General features: G+C 49.9%; 1 protein-coding gene across 1 annotated transcript in view; it reads left to right on the plus strand.

Moving 5' to 3' along the window:
• Positions 1-2,164: 2,164 nt before the first annotated feature.
• Fhad1 (forkhead associated phosphopeptide binding domain 1) overlaps positions 2,165-22,388 on the plus strand; it is a 115,134-nt gene continuing 94,910 nt past the window's right edge. The window contains exons 1-3 of the mRNA XM_057785581.1: positions 2,165-2,259; positions 5,882-5,988; positions 17,118-17,324. Of these exons, the coding sequence (XP_057641564.1) occupies positions 5,896-5,988; positions 17,118-17,324 (300 nt within the window). The 5' untranslated portion in view covers positions 2,165-2,259; positions 5,882-5,895. The remainder of the gene's footprint in view (positions 2,260-5,881; positions 5,989-17,117; positions 17,325-22,388) is intronic.

Consider the following 22,388-nt stretch of genomic DNA (forward strand, 5'->3'; position numbering starts at 1 on the left):
TCCTCAGGAACACTTGCACATACGTGAACATACATGCCGAAAGGGGGGGAGAATATTGTAAACTGAAAATGCCTTTGGATGCACTAAACCTGCTGAGCGCTAGGTAGGCAGTACAGCCCTGTTGCACAGAACAGGCTACTTCCCTCTGGGAGTGTCTGACAGGCTGCTGTAGCCCAGGGCTGCCCCCAAGCACGAGAGAGGGGATCACATTCCATACAATAGCTCTAGTCCAGGAAGGATCAAGAAGCGAATGTAATTTCTACTGCACAGATAACTCTGTCAGGCCATCATAAACCATCAGTCAGGCCACAGATCCTGCTCGGCTGTCTAGTGGGTGTGGCCGCGGGCCCCTTCCATGTCTCCAAGCTTCATATCTCTGTCAGAAGGGCAGTGATTTCACCGGAAGTAGGAGTCTCGTTGGCATTTCCAGTGTCTCACTGCTGCAGTCACTCCCCTGAGTGTTTCTGTGTGCCCCCTGCATCCACCCCCAAGCCACCCAGAACTCAACAGTTTGTTTACAACAGTTTGGATACCAAAGTCTTGGGTATCCTCTTCAAAGGCAGTGTTTTCAATACCCCGAAGTGCTGGCTACTCTCAATGCAACTTGACACACAAACTAGAGTCATGACAGAGGAAAGAACCTCGGTTGAGAAAATGCCCCCATAAGATCCAACTGTAGGGCATTTTCTTCACTACTGATCAATGTGGGGAGGACCCGGCCCAGCCCATTGTGGGTGGGGCCATCCCTGGGCTGGTGGTCCTAGGTTCTGTAGGAAAGCAGGCTGAGCAAGCCATGAGGAGCAAGCCAGTGAGCAGCACTCTCCCATGGCCTCTGCATCAGCTCCTGCTTCCAGGTTTCTGTCCTGTCTGAGTTCCTGTCCTGACTTCCCCTGCTGATGAATAGTGATGTGGAAGTGTAAGCTGAATAAACCCTCCCCTCTTCAACTTCCTTTTTAGTTATGGTGTGTTGTTACAGCAATAGAAACCCTAATTAAGACCCTGCCCACTGCTTAAGAGGGCCTCACTCCACCTAGGGAGCGCTAGTATAAAGCCATATGCAATTAGAATGGTTTTCGTTGCTTCCCAAGTGAACGTGGACTGCCTGGAATCAGGATGGAAGATCAATCAGGCTTGGGTGCTTTCTATTTATCCCAGGGACTCTGAAAATCTGTTCACTGGGAGCTTAGAAACCCTCATGGGAATGGGCTGGCAGCCACACACGCTGCAGAAGGTTGACCCTGGGCAGTCCCCGCCTCACAGTGCTCCTGGGTTTCACTGAGTCCAGTAGTATGAATAGGTCTTTATGGGTGATGTTTGTTCACCTATGCACATAGAGGCCAGTCATCCCAAGACATTGCTGGCCCTGTGCTCACTGAACAAGCCTGTCAGGTTTGGCTATTGGTGTTATACAGGCTAGGCTAGCGTGTCTAGGGCTCCAGGCAGTGCATGGAGAGACAGACTAAGTGTCTTTCACAGGGATGGAGGGGTGAGGATGGGAGGGCTGTGAGGTCGGAAACAGCCCATCCCTAGCACAAAGAAAGAATCCTGATTCTGTCTGGTTAACATCATCCTCAATCACCCCAGAAAGGGTGTGTCTGAGTGAGACTGGGCGCTAACCCACAAGGTTCTCCAACCTCCCAACAAACGTGTCACCACACCCCCTCGACAGAGAGAAGCTAAATGAACCCTCTGAGCTCCATCACTATTTTATAAAAGTTTGTGGGGTCTCTGAGCCTCAGTTTCTCCATTTGTGAAATGAGGTGTTCTCGGACTGCCTGGAATACATAGTCATACCTGATCCTCACCCTGTATACATGCGCGCGCGCGCGCGCACACACACACACACACACACAGAGAGGAGAAGAGAGGGAGAGGAGAGAGAGAGGAGAGAGAGGAGAGAGAGAGAGGAAGGAGAGAGAGAGAGGAGAGAGAGAGGAGAGAGAGAGAGAGAGAGAGAGAGAGAGAGAGAGAGAGAGAGAGAGAGAGAGAGAGAGAGAGAGAGAGAGAGAGAGAGAACGAGAACACGGGTGCTCAGAGCGCGGCTACGCCCCCGCAAAGGCCACGCCCCTCACCTGCTGACCCAGCCCACCGCGTTGCCATGGCGACGCGAGTACACAGGCCGAGCAGGCGCGCGAGGTGCTGGCCAAGCTGGAGACAAGGCAGAGCGCGGCAGGCCGCCTCGCCCTGGAGCTGTCAAGCGGCTCCCAGCCCGTGGGGCTCTCGGAGGAGGACAGAACGCTAGCTTCCTCCTGCTGCCAGGTAAGTGCCATTCGGGGAGGACTGGCAAAGAGCAGCGGTGATGGGAAGAGGCGTGTCCCCGCCCCAAGCTCTCCAATCCAGGCTCCTGTTTCAGGACAGCTGCCCAAGCACCTACCCTTCCTCTCTAAGTGCAGTCACACCCTGTCCCCAGAGGCATCGTGATGGGACCTTAGTCTCTAGGATGTCCACCTGGTGCAGCCCGGATTAAGAGGGGAACTCTCCGCCTTGGAGGTCATCCACCAACCATCAGAGAGATCCCCCTTGCCTGGCCTCACGTGCCCGGCTGTAACGCAGAGGAAGTACACAGCTGGCCTCCAGGCTAAGTAGCCCTCCCAGAATGCTCAATCCGTAGCCCATTTCTAACCCATCTCCGACCTACGTGTGATGAAAGCCGTTTGGCTCTTGGCGGGGCATGAAGAGAGAGTCAATCCACAGTTTAGCACGTTCAAATGACTACAATATTTTCAGACTGGCAAGGGACTGCACAGGATCAGACGAAGGTGTAGAAACGCCACCTAGCAAGGCAGGGGAAGAAATAGTCTGAGCTTCCAAAATTCCGTCTAGGATTAACAGTGAAAGGAAGAAGGAAAGGCAGGTGGTACCCTCCACAGCTAGAGGTTGACCTTCCTTGGTTTGTCCTCTCACTCAATAAGTCTTTACTGAACACCTCTCTCTGCCTGGCATGGCAGCTCTGGGCACTGGAGATGGACTAGGGATCAACACTGTCAGGACGGCAAAGGGTCCCAAGATTTCACTCCATCAGCCAACTAACAAGTGAGGGAAGGCAGGATAACACGGGAGACTCCTAGACCAGAGACCCCACCCCTTGCCTAGGCTGTCCTGTCTCCACTCCAGGTTCTGCCCTGGTGGTGGGTGTGGTGGTGCGCATCTGTGAACACAGTTCCCAGAAGGTGGAGGCATAGAACTGGGGGTTCAAGGGCATCCTTGAATGCCTAGCCTTGATTAGGCTCAGAACAGGGTGGTGATGGAGAACAGAGACCCGAGTGTCCCCGCCATCACAGCTAGAGGGCTTTTTTGTTTCCACCCCTGGTTTCATAACACTACTTTCCAGAAGTTTCTCACTGGTAAGGAAAATGAGGATGGTTGCTTAGACCTGGCATTGAGATGTGTCCTGGGCACCTGGATGGAGTGTGGTTAGAATTCAAACCGAAAGATGCGTCTGCATCAATGTTTGAGGAATACGCAGTATTTTTAAACTGTGAGGAATTTACTTTAGAGTGGATTGTGAGACAGAGGTACGAATGGATGGGTAGGTAGGTGGGAAAGAAAACACAGCCAGGTGGACATGGTGGTACACAATCGGAATCCTAGCGCCTGGGAGGAAAAGATGGAAAAAATGAGTTCAAAGTCATTGTCAGCTGTACAGTGAGTTTTCAGAGCAGTCTGGGCTACTGGAGAATCTGTCTCAAAACCCAAAACCTAACAACGATAATAACAATAACAGGAAACTATTGGTTACAGAATCTGGGTGGTGAGCTCATAGGAATTCAATTTCTACTCCTCTCTTTTCTTTCTGGGGTTTTGCCTGTAAGTATGTCCATGTACTGTGTCCACTCAGTGCCCACGAAGGTCTGAAGAGGGCATCAGATCCCCTGGAACTGGAATTATGGGTGGCCGTGAACCACCATGTGGATGCTGGGACAATCAAACCTGTGTCCTTTACAAACCCAAGAAACCAGTGCTTTCAGCCTCTGACCCATCTTTCTGCCTCCGTTTGATTTTCTTCCTATGTACTCTAGCTCACCCTCAAGCTCGCAATCCTCCTGCCTGCGCTTCCACAGTGCTGGGTTCCAGGCATGCACCATCACACCCAGTTCCCTGTCTTTGAAGTTCTTTGTATATTTGACATTTCCATAATACAATGTTGGGGGAAATCTGTGCAGACTTCTTAGAATCTTTCATCTTCCTAAATCATCCCTAGAAATCAGTCCTTGGGCCAGTGAGGAGCCTCAGCCAGTAAAAGTACTTGCCGGGCAAGCCTGAGGATCTGAGTTTGAGTCCCATCACCCGCCCACAGAAGAAGGAGGGAACTGACTCCTGCAAGTTGTCCTATGATTTCCATTTATTTTTCTTTGTTTGTTTTTTTGTTTTGTTTTTCAAGACAGGGTTTCTCTGTGGCTGTGGAGCCTGTCCTGGAACTAGCTCTGTAGACCAGGCTGGTCTCGAACTCACAGAGATCCGCCTGCCTCTGCCTCCCGAGTGCTGGGATTAAAGGCGTGCGCCACCACCGCCCGGCTGATTTCCATTTATTTACTGAGGTTTAAGGACACCTGCACAAATATGCAGAGAGAGAGAGAGAGAGAGAGAGAGAGAGAGAGAGAGAGAGAGAGAGAGAGGACAGCGACAGAGAGTTTTAAAATTAAAAAAGAAATCGCTCTTTCCTAATTCAATCTATGGAGAAATTCTGTGATTTACGGAGAAAGTATCAGTTGGTGCCTTTGTTTTCAGGGGCCAGCTCTTGGTGCTTTAAACTCAGTGGGAGCGTGCGAGTCTCTGACATGGAGTTTGAGAAGCCCAGGTTAGCATCAATGATAGCAGAGTTTGCTGTGTACCAGGCAGCTGAGGAGAGAATAACTCACCCACAGTCTCTGTGCTAGTAAATGCTGGGCTATATATAACTAATCTGCATGAGCATTGGGGGTCATAGATAATTAGGTAGGCATTCATCATCCGAGCATTCAGGGTGTGCTTGGGTTATTTAAAGCTTTGGTTGTGCTTCCCCCAGTTAAGAAATACCATCAGGGGGGCTGGAGAGATGGCTCAGTGGTTAAGAGCGTTGCCTGCTCTTCCAAAGGTTCTGAGTTCAATTCCCAGCAACCACATGGTGGCTCACAACCATCTGTAATGAGGTCTGGTGCCCTCTTCTGGCCTGCAGACATACACACAGACAGAATATTGTATATATAATAAATAAATATTTAAAAAAAAAAGAAATACCCTCAGGGGGCTGGAGAGAGGACTCAGTAGTTAAAAGTTCTTACTGCTCTTGCAGAGAACCCAGGTTCAGTTCCCAGCACCCACATGGCAGACCACAATCACTTGGGTTTTGTTTTTTTGAGGTTTTTATATTTGTTTACTTATTTTATGTATATGAGGGCTCTATCTGCATGTATGTCTTTGTGCCAGAAGAGGATACCATATCCCGTTATAGATGGTTGTGAGCCCCATGTGGTTGCTAGGAATCGAACTCAGGACCTCTGAAAGAGCAGACAGAGCTCTTAACTTCTGAGCCATCTCTCCAGCACAAACCCCCTTCACAACCACTTGTAACTCCAATCCCAGGGGATCTGGTACCCTCTTCTGACCTTTGTATGTTTCTGCATGCACTTGGTGAGCACACATACACTCAAGCACACACACATTGACATAATATAAATAAATATATTTTAAAAATACCTTGAGTGTGATTATCAGATTTCAGTTCTTCTCTGTTGGTGATCACTATTAGGTGAGATGACCTTCGGAAGGCATGGCCTTGTCACCACCTGGTCACTTCCTGTCTCTATAGACCTCCCCCTTAGGACCCTATGGAGACCACATCCAGCCCAGTCTGACTTAGAATGTGTCTCTCTAACCAAAGTCTTTCTGAACCTTTCTGCAGGGAAATCAGAGAGAATGAAAGCCTATTTGAAGAGCGCAGATGGCTTTTTTGTCCTAAACAAAAGCACCACAATCGGCAAGCATGCAGATTCGGACCTCGTCCTACAGGTAAGAACACAGCCCACCCCTGCCCCATGCTACCCCAGTGCTCCTTAGTGTGGGCCAGATGCAAGGCTTTCAAAGTCCTACCGGCTACATCCGGCAAGCAGCCACCTCGGTTCTCAGTTCCTGTGCGCCCAAGGATCCACTATCGTATGTAGGAATCATCTGGGCGGAGGAGGGGAGCTGATGTCGCTGGAGGCGATGGGACTTCTGCCTGTGGCTGAACACATCTTCCCACGTCCCAAGTTGTCCCCTGCCCAGAAGCAGCCTTCTGGTTCTGGGTGAGTTTGGAAGGTGTTCACAGAGCAGGTGCATTGAACTGCCCTTCCCTCCCTGAGTCAGGGGAGGTCTCTCTCTTTCCAGACCTTTCCCTTTCCATAGCCTGCCTGTGAGGGGACCCTGGAGTCCAGAAAGCTCTGAGGTGAAGCCTTGGGCTTAGCCACAGCCTCCTCTGATCTCACTCTGTTCTCTGATGAGCTGTGGTTTGGTCCAGAGCCTCCATTCACTGACAGCTAAGGGAGCAGAAGAAATGACTAATAAAAACAGAGGCTCGGAGTCTCTTTGAATATTTAAGCAGCTTAAAATATGTCTGGAAGGGCAGAGAGGCAGGAGGTGGAGCCTCCTCCAGCAGGAGAACAGGTGCACTGCCCCAACCTTGCCCCACACGTTTTTAATAACCTTTCTTTGAAACAGGTAAAGATTCACAGAAGGTTCCAAACACAGTAGAGAGGACTTGAGCATGCACCTCTCTCTGTTTCCTCAGTGATTACACTCGTGTGACATATATCAGCATCCAAACAGGCCAGGGCACGGACCACGGTTCTGGATATATGTGTGGGGGAGGGTGGCCCGTGGAAAGCAGGTGGTCATGGTTATATCACGGGTGCGTATTCATATGCAGTAGCCTAGATGCAAAACATCTGTGCCATCATAGACCCGGACCCCACTTCAGAGTTAGAGCAGCCCCTCCCACCACCCCTGAACCCTGAAACCAGGACTCTCTTCTTCGTATTGATAAGTCTGTTGTTTGGAGAAAGTTGTATGAGTAACATCATATGGTGTGTGACCAGGGGTTTGGTTTGGTTTGGTTTCCCTTTTACTCAGGCCTGGGGATATATTTAGATTGCTATCTTGTTCCTTTTTATTGCTGGGTAGTATTCGGTGCAGTGGACACACTGCTGTTCATTATCCATCTGTGTCCAAGGCACTGTGGTGATCTCTAGCTCAGGACCATTACAGACAGCCTCTCGTTTCCAGTTGCTGTCTGGTGCTGTGATTAAACACCATGACCAAAAGCATGATTGAGGAGAGGATTTGTTTGGCTTATGTGTTCTGATCGCCACTCAGCATCGAGGGACCTCAATTCAGGAATTCGAGGCAGGGACTGAAGCAGAGGTCACAGAGGAACACCACTTACTGGCTTGCCTTCTTAAACATCCCTTGGGCCACCTGCCCACGTGATGTGGCTGACCCCTCCCACACCAACGATGAATCAAGAGAACCCCACAGTTTTGTTCAAAGGTCGATCTGAGGGAGGCATTTTCTTAATTGAGCCTTCTCTTCGAAGATGATTCTAGATTGCACCAAATTTACAAGACATCCAACCAGCACAGTGCTGTATGCAGTTTTTGAGTGGGCATAAATGCCTGGGAATGTGGTAGCAGGGTCACCTAGCAATGTGTGTTTGGTACCTAGACACACCACCACACTGTCCAAAGCAGCTGTGCGATTTCCATCTCCACCCGCAGTGTGGATGGTTCCGCACTCCCCTCTAGCAGTGAGGGCTGTCCATGGTTGTTGTATTTTAGGTGTTGAGTAAGAGTGACAAGGGCCCCATAAATCTCTGTATCTGCCTCGTTTCTGATTCTGGAGAGACGGCATTCAGCACCCCGCCATTACACAGCAGGTTAGCTAGAGTGTTTCTGGAGAGTCCGCCTAGTCTTAGAACAAATTTGACCAATTTAAAAATAGTTCTGCAGCCGGGCGATGGTGGCGCACGCCTTTAATCCCAGCACTCGGGAGGCAGAGGCAGGCGGATCTCTGTGAGTTCGAGACTAGCTTGGTCTACAGAGCTAGTTCCAGGACAGGCTCCAAAGCCACAGAGAAACCCTGTCTCGAAAAACCAAAAAAAAAAAAAAAATAGTTCGCATCCCCCTGTGGTACTTAATCTTCTCATTGCTGGGACAAAATACCTGATGGAAACTACAGAGAACCTTGCCCGAGTACACAGTATCCAAGAGCTCACACCGTTGCTCCTGGACCCGTTGTGTGTGGTCAGAATATCATGGTGGCAGGGATGTGTGGCAGAGGAACTTCAGATCTCATGACAGATAGGAAACAAAGAGTGGGAATACATACAACACCAGGGCAGCGACAACCCTCAGGACACGCCCCAACGCCCTCACCACCCACTTCCCACCACTTCCCAATCATTCTATATTATCACAAAACCAGACACTAAACAGTCCTCAGCATCTCCATGGAAACCACCATCCCAGACACTCCAGAGACGTGCTTTACTAATGCCCAAGGCTAGCTTTCTCAATCAAATTGATTATCAATTAACCCCTTGTGGTAGTTTGAGTAGGTATAGCCTCCATAGACTCATGTTTGAATGTTTGGCCCATAGGGAATGCCACTATTAGAAGGTGTGATGCTGTGGGGGAAGGCTTTGAGATCTTATATATATGCTCAAGCTACACCCAGTATAGTACACAGCTCACTTCCTGTTGCTTGCAATCAAGATGTAGAACTCTCAGCCATCACCCTAGCATTATATCTACCTGCGTGCCGTCATGCTTCCCACCATGATAATGAACTAAGCCTCTGAACCGTCAGTCAGCCCCAACTGAATGTTTTCCTTTACAATAGTTGCTGTGGGCCAGGTAGTGGTGGCACACGCCTTTAATCCCAGCACTGGGGAGGCAGAGGCTGGCAGATCTCTGTATGCTCAAGGGCAGCCTGGTCTACAGAGCAAGTTCCAGGACAGCCAGGGCTATTGCACAGAGAAACCTTGTCTTGAAAAACCAGAATGAGAGAGAGAGAGAGAGAGAGAGAGAGAGAGAGAGAGAGAGAGAGAGAGAGAGAGAGAGATTAGGTCATTTTACTTCCTGTTATCCAAGGTAAAAACAAAAGTCTAATTTTTTATTTTACTTATTATTATTATTTGTGTGTGTGAGAGAGATAGACAGAGACAGAGACAGAGAGGAAGAGAAGAAGAGAGAGAAGAAGAAAGAACCATGAGACGTGGCATGCTTTGTGGAGTTGGTCCGCTCCTTCCACCTTCACGAGGGAGGGTGGCAGAAATTGGACTCCTCTGCCCAGGCTAGCATGGGAAGCACTTCTCTTTTTAACTTTCTTTTTAATTTACTCTTTGTGTCTTTCACATAATGCGCCCCATTCTCACCCACCTCCCGTCCCCTCATATCCGCCCTCTGCCCCTGCAACCTCCCCCCACCAAAATAAAACAAAATACAATTTAAGACGAAAAAGAAAAGGTAGAAAGGGAAAATCTTGTCATGGAAGCTGCAGTGTGACACAGTGAGTCATGTAGACTCCTCTATCCGTACATCTTTATATACAGGCCTTCATCACAAAGAATCATTGGTTTGGTTCGAGGCCCCTGGCCTCTGCTACACCGATGCTGGACCCTCACTGGGACTCTTCCTGGGCATACCCTTGCTGCCCTGTGTCATAAAATCCTGCAGCCCTGATTCCGCAGGACTGCCCTTTTCTTCACCCGTGCCCCATGAGATCACAGATGGGGTGAATGTTGGGGTGGCCAACACATCACCCTGGTTCTGGGTCCAGGTAGTTGCTCAGTGGACCAGCTCTCCCCTGTCTTCACCACCAGGGTGAGCTCTCCAGCATTGCCCTGGCCAGTTCACCCTGGCAGCAATGAGCAAGGGGTGTGACCGGTTCTTCTACACCCTCGGGTTGGTTCTCCCACAGGGACTCCCTCAGGGCCTGTTCTATGATGATGTCCAGTTGAGGTGCAGGGTCCACTCTCCCGCGTGCTGCAGCTGATGAGGGGCGCGGACAGCTCTCCTGCTCTTTGAACCTCAGGGCCAGCTGTGCCAATGGCAAGCACTTTTACCTGCTGTACTGTTTCACCACCCCAGGGATCTCTCTTTTTGGACCTGACTATAAGAACAAAGAAATCATAATGGCTTGACAAGGCACAGGTTTTGAGGAAAGACAGATTTGGACCTGAACTTCCGTCAGCCACTTCCTGGCTGTGCGGCTTTAAGCTTACAGTCCCATCTGTGAACTATGCCCTTCTCTGGGTTCTTGTGTTGCGTGAATGAGAAAAGGCATCCAAATGCCTGGCACAGGATAACAAGTAAGTAACACCATAATCATTATTATGGTCTCATAAAATGAGGCTGAGAGAGATTTTCAGGAGCCCAGGGAGGCAAGGGGGCACCTACGGAGACTGAGGCTGTTTGGGGAAGGCAATCGCTGAGAATCATTATTATACAGGCAGAAACTGAGTGGCATTTGATATAAAAATAATCGGCCACCTATTGTTCTTGGCCTCATGCAAATAGAAGCCACCAGGGTGGAGTGATGGCCCAGCAGTTAAGACAGCATGCTGCTAAGAAAGCCCAGCCCACATGAGGCTCGCAACTGCCTGTAACTCCAGTTCCAGGGATTCAGCACTCAGCAAGTGTACACACACACGCGTACACATGCACATACGCGTGCACACGCGTAAAAATACAAATTTAAAAATTCACTCCACTGAATAAAGTTGAGCTGGTGAGGCTCAGTGGGCAAAGGGGCTTGCTGCCAAGTCTGATCACCTGTGTTTGATCCTGAGAGCCACATGGTGGAAGGAAAACGCCAGCCCCTGAGAGTTCTCCTCTGACCTCCACATGTGTACTATGGCATGGGCACACCCCCAAATAAATAAAGAAATGTGATTAAAAAAAAACTTACAATAAATAGTTTTATTTCCCTAGGTTAATTCTAAAAGATGGGGAACCTATTCACCAAGATTTCTTTCAATTGGTAAAACCCAACCTCATATGGGGCGTAGATATCATTGTATTTTGACATTAAATTTTCTGAAGACGAAAGGGAGTCAAGCACTTAAAATCATAGAAAGTAGCCAGGCATGACGGCAGGGGCCTTTATAAACAGCACTTGGGAGGCAGAGGTAGCTAGATTTCTATGAGTTCAAGGCCAGCTTGGTCTACTTAGCAAGTCCCAGCCCAGTGAAGGGCTACATAGTGAGATTGTCTCAAAAATGAAACTAAATAAACCAATTAAGCACACGGGGGAAAAGTCAAACATGATCATAGTACTTGGGTATAGCCAAGGCTCATCTCCAGGGTTTCCTTCCAGACTTTTCTTTGTCCCCTGTGCAGGCTTTGGCTTCCTCGTGGCAGCAGGAAGCCACCTTAGCCAGCCTGGTCTCCACTGTTGTCACCACACGTTCGATTCACAAATATTTACCTGGCACGAAAGCACCTGGGCAGAGCCACACGGTCCTGCAATCAGGAAGCAGACACATACAGGCCGTGAGTGCCCACGGACCTGCTGACCGCCACATGTCAGCATCAGGAAAAGATCAGCAAAGGTCAGGGAGGACTCAGCTATCCAAGGGAGCAAGGGAATTCCACATGCAAAGGTCCTGGAGTGTGAGGACACGTGGTGAGCCCAGAGTCCTGGAAGAAAAGCAGTGGGCCCATAAGGAAGACTGGGAAGGGGGTTGAGAGGCAGGGGGCTCCTAGGGTGGTTACTAAGGTTCTGGTCCAGTCTGAGAGAGCAAGGGGAGAAACGAACTGAAGGACTCCCAGCAAGGGAGGGGACTGGATTTCAAAATGGCCACTCCGGCTACAATGTGATTAGACTCCACTCCCTGACTTAACCCAGCTCAGGTCAGCGCTAAACCTTCCTGAAGTGTAGTTTGTACAGTTTAATATTGGAGATGGTTACTGTCTGTTTCTCTCTCTCTCTCTCTCTCCTCTCTGTTTCTCTCTGCCTCTCTCTGTGTGGGTGTGCGTGCACATGTGTGTGTGCATGCGTGTGTGCCTGTGTGGCTGTCTGCGAGGCCAGATGAGGGTGTGGGAGCCCCCGGAGCCGAATTACAGCAGGTTGTGAGCTCCCTGAGCACAGCTAAGAGATTTCAGAGCTCTTCAAACCCCTTCACCACCGAGCCATCTCTTAGACCCAACTTAAATTTTGAGACAGCATCTCACTGACCCTGGAGCTCAAAGTCTGGGTTCCTGGGATCCACCTGTCTTCACCTTCCTATATACCCCCATAGCTAGGGTTCCAGCTGCCCCGGCCATGCCTGCCATTCACGGTGGGAATCAAAAGCCAGGTTCTCAGGCTTGCATGGTAAGCGGAGTACCAACTGAGCCACCTCCCCAGCCCCTCTTTCTTTGTTTATGAGACGAGTCTCACTATGTTGCCCAGACTGGTCTTAAACTCCTGGACTCGAGCGATCTTCCTTCCTCTGTCACACACATAGCTTTGATGGCAGGTGCACATCTCTGCACCTAGTGAACACGGTGATTATTTGAGCTCAGCTAGGAAAGGCCTTCAGTTCTTTTTGAATGGAGAAATGTCCCCATCCAGCGGCTGATGCGCTTTCCACTTGTTTATGAGTTTGGCTATTAAATGCAGACTCCTAACTAGCAGATTCCTCCTCTTGCCACATCCGGGCTAGCCTCTTCCACCTCCCTTAGTTCTGTGACAACCGATCTCGTTGTTACCGTAGCAGCCTTTAGAATCCCTTAGGAATCATATCTCTTGAAGGTGTGTCCATGAGGTTGCTTCCATAGAGGAGTAACTCAGGGGGAAGCCTGGTGCTCCCTGGCCGGCCAGACTAGCCATACTGGCAAGTTCCAGGCCAGCAAGAGGCCCTGTGCCGTAAAATATGGTGAACAGCACCTAAGGAAAGAGACTGACACACATGAATGCACACGCTTGAACACACACACATGCACACTGTCACATATGAATATGCACACACACAATGCTACCCTATGGGATAAAAACCACTATTATTGTTATTATCCTCTTAAAAACCAAAGTGCGTAAATGGGTCTTGGAAAAGCCAAAACCACAGAGCCAGTCAGGAGTGGTTTCAGAAGTGATACTGACTCCATGCTTCCCCATGTGGCTTGAGGAACAGCTAAAAATCCTGTGGGCTCACAGAGATACTAAGGCAGCCACCCGCCTAAAGCCGTGCAATCCTTAATGAGAGCTAACAGTAAACCAGCTGACAAGCTCGTGATTCTCTTTGGAGGCAACACGTTGAGCTGGCGCCCTCTGCTGGGCAACTAGGGTAACAACATGTTTCCCGAAGTGGATCTGGAGGCTGTACTAGGGTAGCCCTTGAGCCCTACCTGGGGTACAAAGGGCAGGGTCTCAGAGTAAACGAAGCCTACTTGCCTCTTTAAACAGAAGCCTGTCAGAGTCGGCCTGCAAAGGACATCCAGCAGCTAGTGCGAGGGTCTGGATTTGGTGACCAGTGGTCTGGCTTGGCAACAGTGTTGGTTGAAAGATAATGGCCCCCAAAAGGAGTCTATTCCCTTTGGATATCTAGTGCACTATAGGAGGTGTGGCCTTGTTGGAGTAGGTATGTTCTTGTGAGAGGAAGTGTGCCCTAGAGGTGGGCTTTGTGTTATCATGTATGCTCAAGCCACGCCCAGTGTCTCAGGCCACTTCCTTTTGCCTGCAAGCCAAGTTACAGGACTCTTGGCTTCTCCAACATCACGTCTGCCTGTGTGCCACCATGTTACACCATGATGATAACGAACTAAACCTCTCAAAATGTGAGTCACCCCAATTAAATGCTTTTCCTTCGTGAGAGTGTCGTGGTCGTGGTGTCTCTCCACAGCAGCAGAAACCCCGAGACAGCAAGTCAGGAAACAGAGAACCTTGGTAGCGTGGGCAGGCAAGGCTAAGCATTCAGTACAGAACGTACCTGGAAGATGGAGCCTCCCCACAAAAGGCTTTGCATTGGCCATCTCTGCTGCTCTGAGAGACTCTTGAGCAGGCAGAAAGAATGGGAAACTGGCTGATTGGTTTTTAGTGGCAAGAGGGTGAGCTCGCTCTGCCCACTAGGGTACAGGGTGCAGACAAGCTGTGTAGTCTCCTTCAGCCACTGCTTCTGAGCATGTGCAATGGGGACCTTTGTGGTGACGGCGTCAGGAGATCGCACTGATGGGAAGTGGCTGGGACCACTGTTAGAACAGAACATTCCCCTCGCTATGTTAGCTTTCTGTCTCCAATACTACGCTTATTATCTCACAGCTATCAGGCCAGAAATCTGGGTGGATTCGGTCTCTGTTCTGTCACTCAAAGTCAAAAGCAAAGTGTTGGCGAACCTGGGGTCCTCCTTAGCATCAGCCGGAGTCAAAGTGTTGGCGGACCTGGGGTCTTCCCTGACATCTTGAAGATGGTGTGCCTCCCAGCGCATTCAAGCTTTTGAAAGAATTTATTTTCTTGCACTTACAGAAATGAGACCCTCCTGCCGGGCGGTGGTGGCACACGCCTTTAATCCCAGCACTTGGGAGGCAGAGCCAGGCGGATCTCTGTGAGTTCGAGACCAGCCTGGTCTACAGAGCTAGTTCCAGGACAGGCTCCAAAACCACAGAGAAACCCTGTCTCGAAAAACCAAAATAAAAAAAAAAGAAATGAGACCCTCCTTTCCTTGTTGGTTGTCAGTCAGAGGACATACTTGGGTTCTAGAAGCTCCTGACATTCCATGGCTTCTGACCCCTTTTGTCTTTAAAACCAGCCACAGAGGCTGATTGCCTGTGATTGGCCTTCAGACCCCTCTTTAGATCCAAAAGGCTGGTCTGATTGGTGCATGCATGTGTGTGTGAGTGTATGAGCAAGTTTGTGCACATGTGCATGTGTGTGTGTGGAGATCAGATAACAACTTTAGGTGTTATTTTCAGGTGTACACACACACACAAACACATTTTTTTTTTGTTTTGTTTTTCAAGACAGGGTTTCTCTGTGGTTTTGGAGCCTGTCCTGGAAACAGCTCTTGTAGACCAGGCTGGTCTCGAACTCACAGAAATCCGCCTGCCTCTGCCTCCCAAGTGCTGGGATTAAAGGCGTGCACCACCACCGCCCAGCTACAAACATTTTTTGACAGTGTCTCTCAGTGGCCCAAAACTCACCAAGTAGGTGAAGCTGGCCAGTCAGGGAGCCTTAGGGGTCCACAGCTAGGATTTCAAGCATGCTCTACCAGCCTGACTTTTTACATGGGGATAGCCTCAGGTCCTCGTGTTTCAAAAGAAAGCAAGCACTTCACCAACAGAGCCATCTCCTCGGTCCTTGAAAGTCCCGTCCCTGACTCCTGTGACTCAGTCCAACTTGGATAAGCCCACAGATTAATAGTCCATCATATCATATTAGTAGTCCACTGAGCCAAGGGTAGTAACAGATCTAAAATGTCGATGTGCCTGGAACGCTGTTCTGACTGATTCTGATTGTCAGCCCCACATACTTGGAAGGAGGAATCCACTACTGAAGACTGGCCTGCATCAGACTGGCCTGTGGCCATGTCTGTGTGGCGTGTTCCTGGGTGCTGGTTGACATGGGAGGGCTCAGCCCTCTCTGGGTGTTATCGTCCCTGGGCAGATAGGCCTGGGTAGTTAACAAGGGTGGTTGGACGTAAGCCCGGATGCTGGCCACTCTGCAGCACTCCTCCATGGCCTCCAATTCCGTTCCTGCCTCCAGGTCCCTGCCCTGATGTCTGTCCGTGTTGAACCTTAACTGCAAGCCGAATAAACCTTCCTTCCCCCAAATTGTTTTTGGTCAGCATTTGCCTCAGCAACAGAGAAACAGATGAGGATAGGACCTGAGCTTAGATGCTTAGCTTCCACACGAAAAGTCAGGTCATCTGGAAGTCCAGGACTTGGCGTGAGTGGGTGGGAGGAGCCGTGGGCTTGCTGGCCAGCCAGTCCATCCACAGCAACGATGCAGTGAGAGACGCCGTCTCAAAAGTTAAGGCAAGGAGCAGTGAAGGTACCTGCTCGTGACACTATTTCTGGGGAGACTTGGAAAAAATATCTTTACACCTCAGACAGGGAACTAATGACAGACCAAAGTACGGATACCACCAAAGTCCAACTAGGTGGATCAATGAGTTTTATTGGGGTTACTTATGGGAATATGGGTGAGGGGTTACTCGCAGGAGCAGAAATGACTCAAAGACAGCCATATCACAAAAGCCCATGCCAGCATGGGTGACGGCCCATAAAGCTGGGAACCCGGAGCACACTGCAGAACCTGCAGTAGCTAGGCAGCTGGAGTGTCCTTTCTGGGTAGCAATGCTTCTTCTGGGAAGTTCAGCTTGTCTGTCTGTCTCTCTTGGCAAGTCCACTGCTTAGATAAGCTTGGGGAGGGAGGGACCTCGTGCATCTGATAGTTTCTGGAATTTCCCCGAATAATGCCTTTGAGTTGTTTCTTTCCCTAGCTTAAAAGAGCTTCCCAGCAGGATGGAATGTTTCCCCTCCCTTTAGAACAGTGGTTCTCAACCTGTGGGTCACGACCCCTTTGTGTGTGTGTGTGGTGGGGGGGGAGGTTAAACCCTTTCCCAGGGGTTGCCTAAGATCATCAGAAAAGACAGATATAGGCTCCAAAACCACAGAGAAACCCTGTCTCGAAAAACCAAAAAAAAAAAGAAAAGAAAAGAAAAGAAAAGACAGATATTTGTATTACAATTCACAACAGTAGCAAAATTAAAGTCTTGAAATAGGAACCAGTAGTTTTACGGTGGGAGGTCACCACACCTGGAGGAACTGTATCAGAGGCCGGCAGCATCCGGAAGGTTGAGAACTGCTGCCTTAGATGCATTCTGCTGTTTCATCTTGTTTGAACTTCTGGTGTCTTAAGCACCTTCCCTCCAAGATGAACAATTTTACCTTGGTGTAACTGCAGCACACCACCACCCAGTGTTGATCTCGGCTTCCACACACACGTGCACAGTTGTACACACATGCACATGCGCACACGCGCGCGCGCACACACACAGATAAGGACTGGTGAGGACCCAGCAAGACCGCTCAGTGTCGCCACCTTCTGGCAACCTATGAGCAGCAACTATCAAGGATGTTGTGATTTTCATGTCGGCAGCCCTGACTGCTTTTTCTCTGTCTCAGTCCTCAGACATTGACAACCACCATGCGCTCATCGAATTCAACGAGGACGAGGGCAGCTTCGTCCTTCAGGACTTTAACTCCCGCAACGGCACGTTTGTCAACGAGTGCCACATTCAGAACGTGGCAGTGAAGCTGATCCCCGGGGACATCCTGCGCTTTGGCTCTACAGGACTGACCTACGAGCTGGTCGTTGAGAACCCGCCCCAGGTGAGCCCAGCCGCTGCGTGGTGGAGGGTGGAGGTGGAGTGCTATGTCGGCGCATGCGTGCAGTCCTGTTCTCAGGTACCACTCTGAGATCACTATGCAACCTACACCGACCACACATGGCATAGCAACAAGACTCCGCCCAGGCCCAGTTCTTGGGGGGGGGGGCGGGGGAGGATGTGCCAGCTCCCCAATGGGCATTATATGAGATATTCAGGAGAGGCTGGAAGCGGCTAGGTGGGTTTGAGAGCGCAGAGATGGGCGCCTGCCTTCCAGACTGCTTAGCTCTGCTGTTTCTCTTTGGTCCAACGCGGATACCCCCTATGACAGAGTCTTCTCCAGGGCACCGACACTGGGAGGGTATATATTTAAAGTCCGTGTCTGAGTAGGTGATGGACACACGCCAGTTGTTTTGGACCAGCTCAGAAATGGGCCTGAGGTCACATCCTAAATTACGATCTCGATTCAAGTGAAAGAGAACTCAAAACTCACGCAGCCTCAGTCCTAAGGAAGCTGTCAGTTATCTGGCTTGGCCGCAAGCGCCTTTACGCACTGAGCCATCTACCCAGTCCAGCATTGTTTTCTAAAAACCACACTTCACCCTGGTGAACTTGTTCTACGCTGAACTACGTGTGTTTCAAGAGTGGGGTGGGTGGTTTTGGCTGTGAGTACTCCTGTAAAAACAGGTTACAGCTACAGCAGGTGATGAAGGTCACCACCCCGACTTCCTCATGGGTGTGGAGGTCACTTGCTTGACAGCTGCCATCAGCAGCTCCACCCAAGTGTGGGTTACTGAATAGGAGCTTCACCTAGCTATTGTGCGGACACCTCAGTAGAATCAAGGAAATTCTGGGCCAGCCCTCACACAGTCTGTTTACAAAATGCTTCCCTCCCCATACGAAGCCTGTGGTGTTCCTGATGCCTTCGATTATCTGTTTTTATTTCTTTTTTCTAAAATTGTGGCAAACTACATTTGCCATGGAATTTACCGTCTTACCCACACCCATGGGGGTAAGTCTGTTTGCTGTATGCCTATTCTCTCGGTTTGTGCGTCGAATCATAGAACCGGCTCGTGGGACTGAAACTCCGTGCCCCCCAAACACTAACCCTCCCCTCCCCCATGCATTCACCCCCAGTTACTCAAACCCCCATTATGTCCTGACTCTGTGAAAGCAACTGCCTGGTGTGTATTAGTTATTGTATTGTTGTCGTAAGAAAATACCTGTCACAAGCAAGGTTTATCTTGGCTCACAGGTCGAGGGGACGCAGTCCATTATGGTGACAGGAGTGTGGGCAGCTGTGCACGCGGCACCCACGATCAGGAAGCAAAGAGAGACGAATGTTGGTGCTCAGCTCAATTTCTACCTTTTATGGCACCCAGAGGGACGATGTCACCCACATTCAGGGTGTGTGTTCCCACCTCACTGACCGTACTCGAGATAATGATGGGCTAGGGGGACTCAGCTACTTTCTCGTGACTTCAATTTCTGTTTGTCTGATGACCCGGACCTGTGGGCTACACAAATAAACCAAGAGAGGACAGGGGGATATGGGGAGAGCGGCTCATGACTCTCATCTGACATTTGGGGACCTTTTGCTCGCCTTGTCTTGTGTTTGATGCCCAGGCTGGCCTTGGACTCACTACATAGCCAAGGATGTCTTTAAACTTCTGATCTTTCTGCTCCTCCTGTCTCCACCTCTCAAGTGCTGGGTTACAGGTGTGCACCACCACACGTGCCTTGTGTGATAGTAGGGACGGAACCCTGGGATTGATTCATGCTGGAGGAGCACCCCGCTAACTGAGCCACATCCCCAGCCCTTACTTAACCTTCTCGCTTCTGTTTCTAATTTCTGCCAAGCAGATGCAGGTGAGCGTCATGGGCTTGTTTTTCTCCTTTCGGGTTTCTGTAGATGCATGAAGACTACCGATGCTGGTACATATGAAGCCCACAAGGACTCAGCTTTCCCAATGTGCTCTCTCTCTCTCTCTCTCTCTCTCTCTCTCTCTCTCTCTCTCTCTCTCTCTCTCTCTCTCTCTCTCTCTCTCTCATGTATGTGTGTGTATGTGTATGGTACATGTGTAGAGGTCAGAGGTCAACCTCAGATGTTGTTTCTCATCTTCCTCTCACTTGAGACAGCTCTCTGATTCATCTCTGTGTACACCAGGCTGGCCCACAGGCTTTGGAGAACTCCCCTGTCTCCACACCCTGTCTCACCTTTGGAGGGCTGAGATTGCAGATGTATACTACCATATCAGGCTGCACGTGCATTCTGGAGATACGAACTTGGGTCCTCAAGCTTGCGTGCAGCAAGCACACTACCCACCAAGCCATCTCCCCGGCCCCCAGGTTTCCTGTCAGTAATGGCTAGATCTCCTGCGCTCTGATCTAGGAGGAGTTTGCCAGAACCCAGTGCACCCTGGTGACGTGAGAACTCAAGCCACATCCCTCCCCACATCCCCCAAGCTTGCAGCAGCCTGTGCTGACAGGGCTGACCCAGCACACGATGGGAAGGGAAGCCTCTACGATGGAAGAAAACACACTGGGGTCACCGGCTTCCTCTTCTGTCTGGGCTTCTGCCCAGAGTGTTGCTGCGGCCCCTGGCAACCCTGGTCGTCTCTTTCTTCCCTGACTGATAACGACAGCGGTGCCTGGCAGCCAGCATTAAATGTCAGGAAGAGGGCCAGGCGCTTTGTGGACATTCTCTGATTCCGTTTCTGCAAGGCAGGTAGTCACTGCGGAGAGCTGAGGCTGAGAACTGTACACTTATCACCTGTCAAGTGGTCAGAGGAAGAGGACGAAGCTGGACCCAGCTTATTAACAAACCTGCCCCCTTATCCAGAGGGGGCAGATCAACAAAGTCCAGGCCCGAACATGAGAAATGTGTCCCCCTCCCCGCTCCATAGTAAGAGCACTGACTCAGACTACTAAAAGCAAGAAAGTGTACTTTGCAACTTTGCAAGTCCTAACATTAGACCAGCATGGCCGACACCTGACCGAGTGCAGAGAGCAGTTAGCGTAACCCTAATGCAAGCCCTCTCCTCGTTGGCTGAGTGACCAGGTGGATGAAACCCACACAGCTCCTGGGCCTTGGCTTGTCCTTTGCTGCTCATATTTATCTATTTCACTTTTTAAAAGAATTATTTATTATAAATACAGTGTTCTGCCTACATTTATGCCTGCAGGCCAGAAGACGTCACCAGGTCTTGTTATAGTTGGTTGTGAGCCACCATGTGGTTGCTGGGAATTGAACTCAGGACCTCCGGAAGAGCAGCCAGTGCTCTTAACCCCTAAGCCACCTCTCCAGACCGTATTTCATTTTTCAGAAAGATTTTTATTTTATTTTTATTTGCATATGTGTCCGGACTCATGCATGCATGAGTGTGTGTGTGCACACACATATACACACACATGCACACGCACACACACATGAGTGCAATTGCCTGCAGAGGCCAGAAGGAGGCAGATACCCTGGAGCTAGAGTTACAGAAGGTTGTGGGTGCTGGGAACCAAACCCTGGTCCTCTACAGAAGCAGCCCTCTCTGAGCCCTCCTTCAGCTCCTGTCTCTTTCTTTTTTTTTTAATTGGTTTTATTGAGCTCTACATTTTTCTCTGCTCTCCTCCCTGCCTCTCCCCCTCCCCTTCAGCCCTCTTCCATGGTCCCCATGCTCCCAATTTACTCAGGATCCTGTCTCTCTCTTAACCAAAGACAGAGTGTGGGTCCGTATCTGCCTCTCACAGCCTGTTGGGTTGTCAGGCACTTGGCTTTGCCACACCTGCAGGCAAGCTTGGCTGTTGATAATTTTACTCTCTCATTTCTTGTTGTTTTTGTTTATTTGTTTGTGTTTTGCCACGGGTCTCTCTCTATAGTCCTAGAACTCACTCTGTTGACCAGGCTGGCCTCAAACTCACAGAGATCCACCTGCCTCTGCCTCCCAAGAGCTGGGATTAAAGGTGTGTGCCACCATGCCCGCCCTTACTCTCAGTTTTTAGTTCATGTTGGCAGGCAATGAGACGAACAGAGTCTGGGGAGGGTCCAGTGTTCTCTTTTTTCCTGCATTTGGACCTAAGGTGATTCAAGGCTCTTTGGAAAACAGATTCTTGCAGTGAGCGAAGCAGAAGCCAGCGTCTGTGTTTACAAATGAGGTTTTATTGCACCAGCCCTCAACCTGGGAGCTGCAACCCCTTTGGGGAGCAAGCGGCCCTCTCACAGGGGTCACCTAAAATCATCTGACAAAAGCAGATATTTACGTTATGATTCATAACAGTAGCAAAATTACAGCTATGAAGTAGCAGTGAAAATAATTTTATGGTTGGGGGGGGGGTCACCATAACATGAGGAACTGTATCAAAGGGTCGCAGCGTTGGGAAGGTTGAGAACCGCTGCTTTACTGGGACAAGGTCTTGCCTCTTCGTGTGGGTGCTGCCCCTGTTTACTTTCCTGACCTATGGGCATAGTCAAACATACTTACTACCCGCCTTGCTATATGAGTTTACCAACCTCCACTGGGAACGCTCTGCCAGGCTCCTGCCTGCTTTTACTCAGTTTCTCAAAGAAGAATTTAAAAACAGGCATAGAGAGAAGACGGGATTCATGCACGCTGAGCCCCTGCTGTCTGCCAAGGGCTGTGCGGGTTAATAATTCACTCCCCTAACCGGGTAGTGAGAAAAAGAAAACAGACTTTGAACACTCTTTCCACTGTCCCTTTAAAACCACCACTGTGGAGATGCATATGTAAATGTGTGCATTTGCATACACCGCGAGGTACCCACATAGAGCTGACAGGTAAATATGATGGATCATCACTATCCTATGTGCGTACACTGGCTAGTTATAAAAGGCGCTTGTTCCTTTGGAAAGTTTCCTGTGAGAACTTTGGAAAGTTCCCATGGTGTAACTTCTGAAGCAGGAAAGTGGGTTTGTGCTCTGTAGCCGTCTATAGCTCAGTGATTCTCAACCCAAAGGACCCTCGGAAAACACAGACGTTCACATCACGATCGTAACAGTAGGAAAACTACAGTTATGAAGTAGCAGCGAAAGTAATTTTATGACTGGGGTCACCACATC

Source organism: Chionomys nivalis, chromosome 11 (genome assembly GCF_950005125.1).
Source record: "Chionomys nivalis chromosome 11, mChiNiv1.1, whole genome shotgun sequence".
In the NCBI taxonomy this organism is placed as follows: Eukaryota; Metazoa; Chordata; class Mammalia; order Rodentia; family Cricetidae; genus Chionomys; species Chionomys nivalis.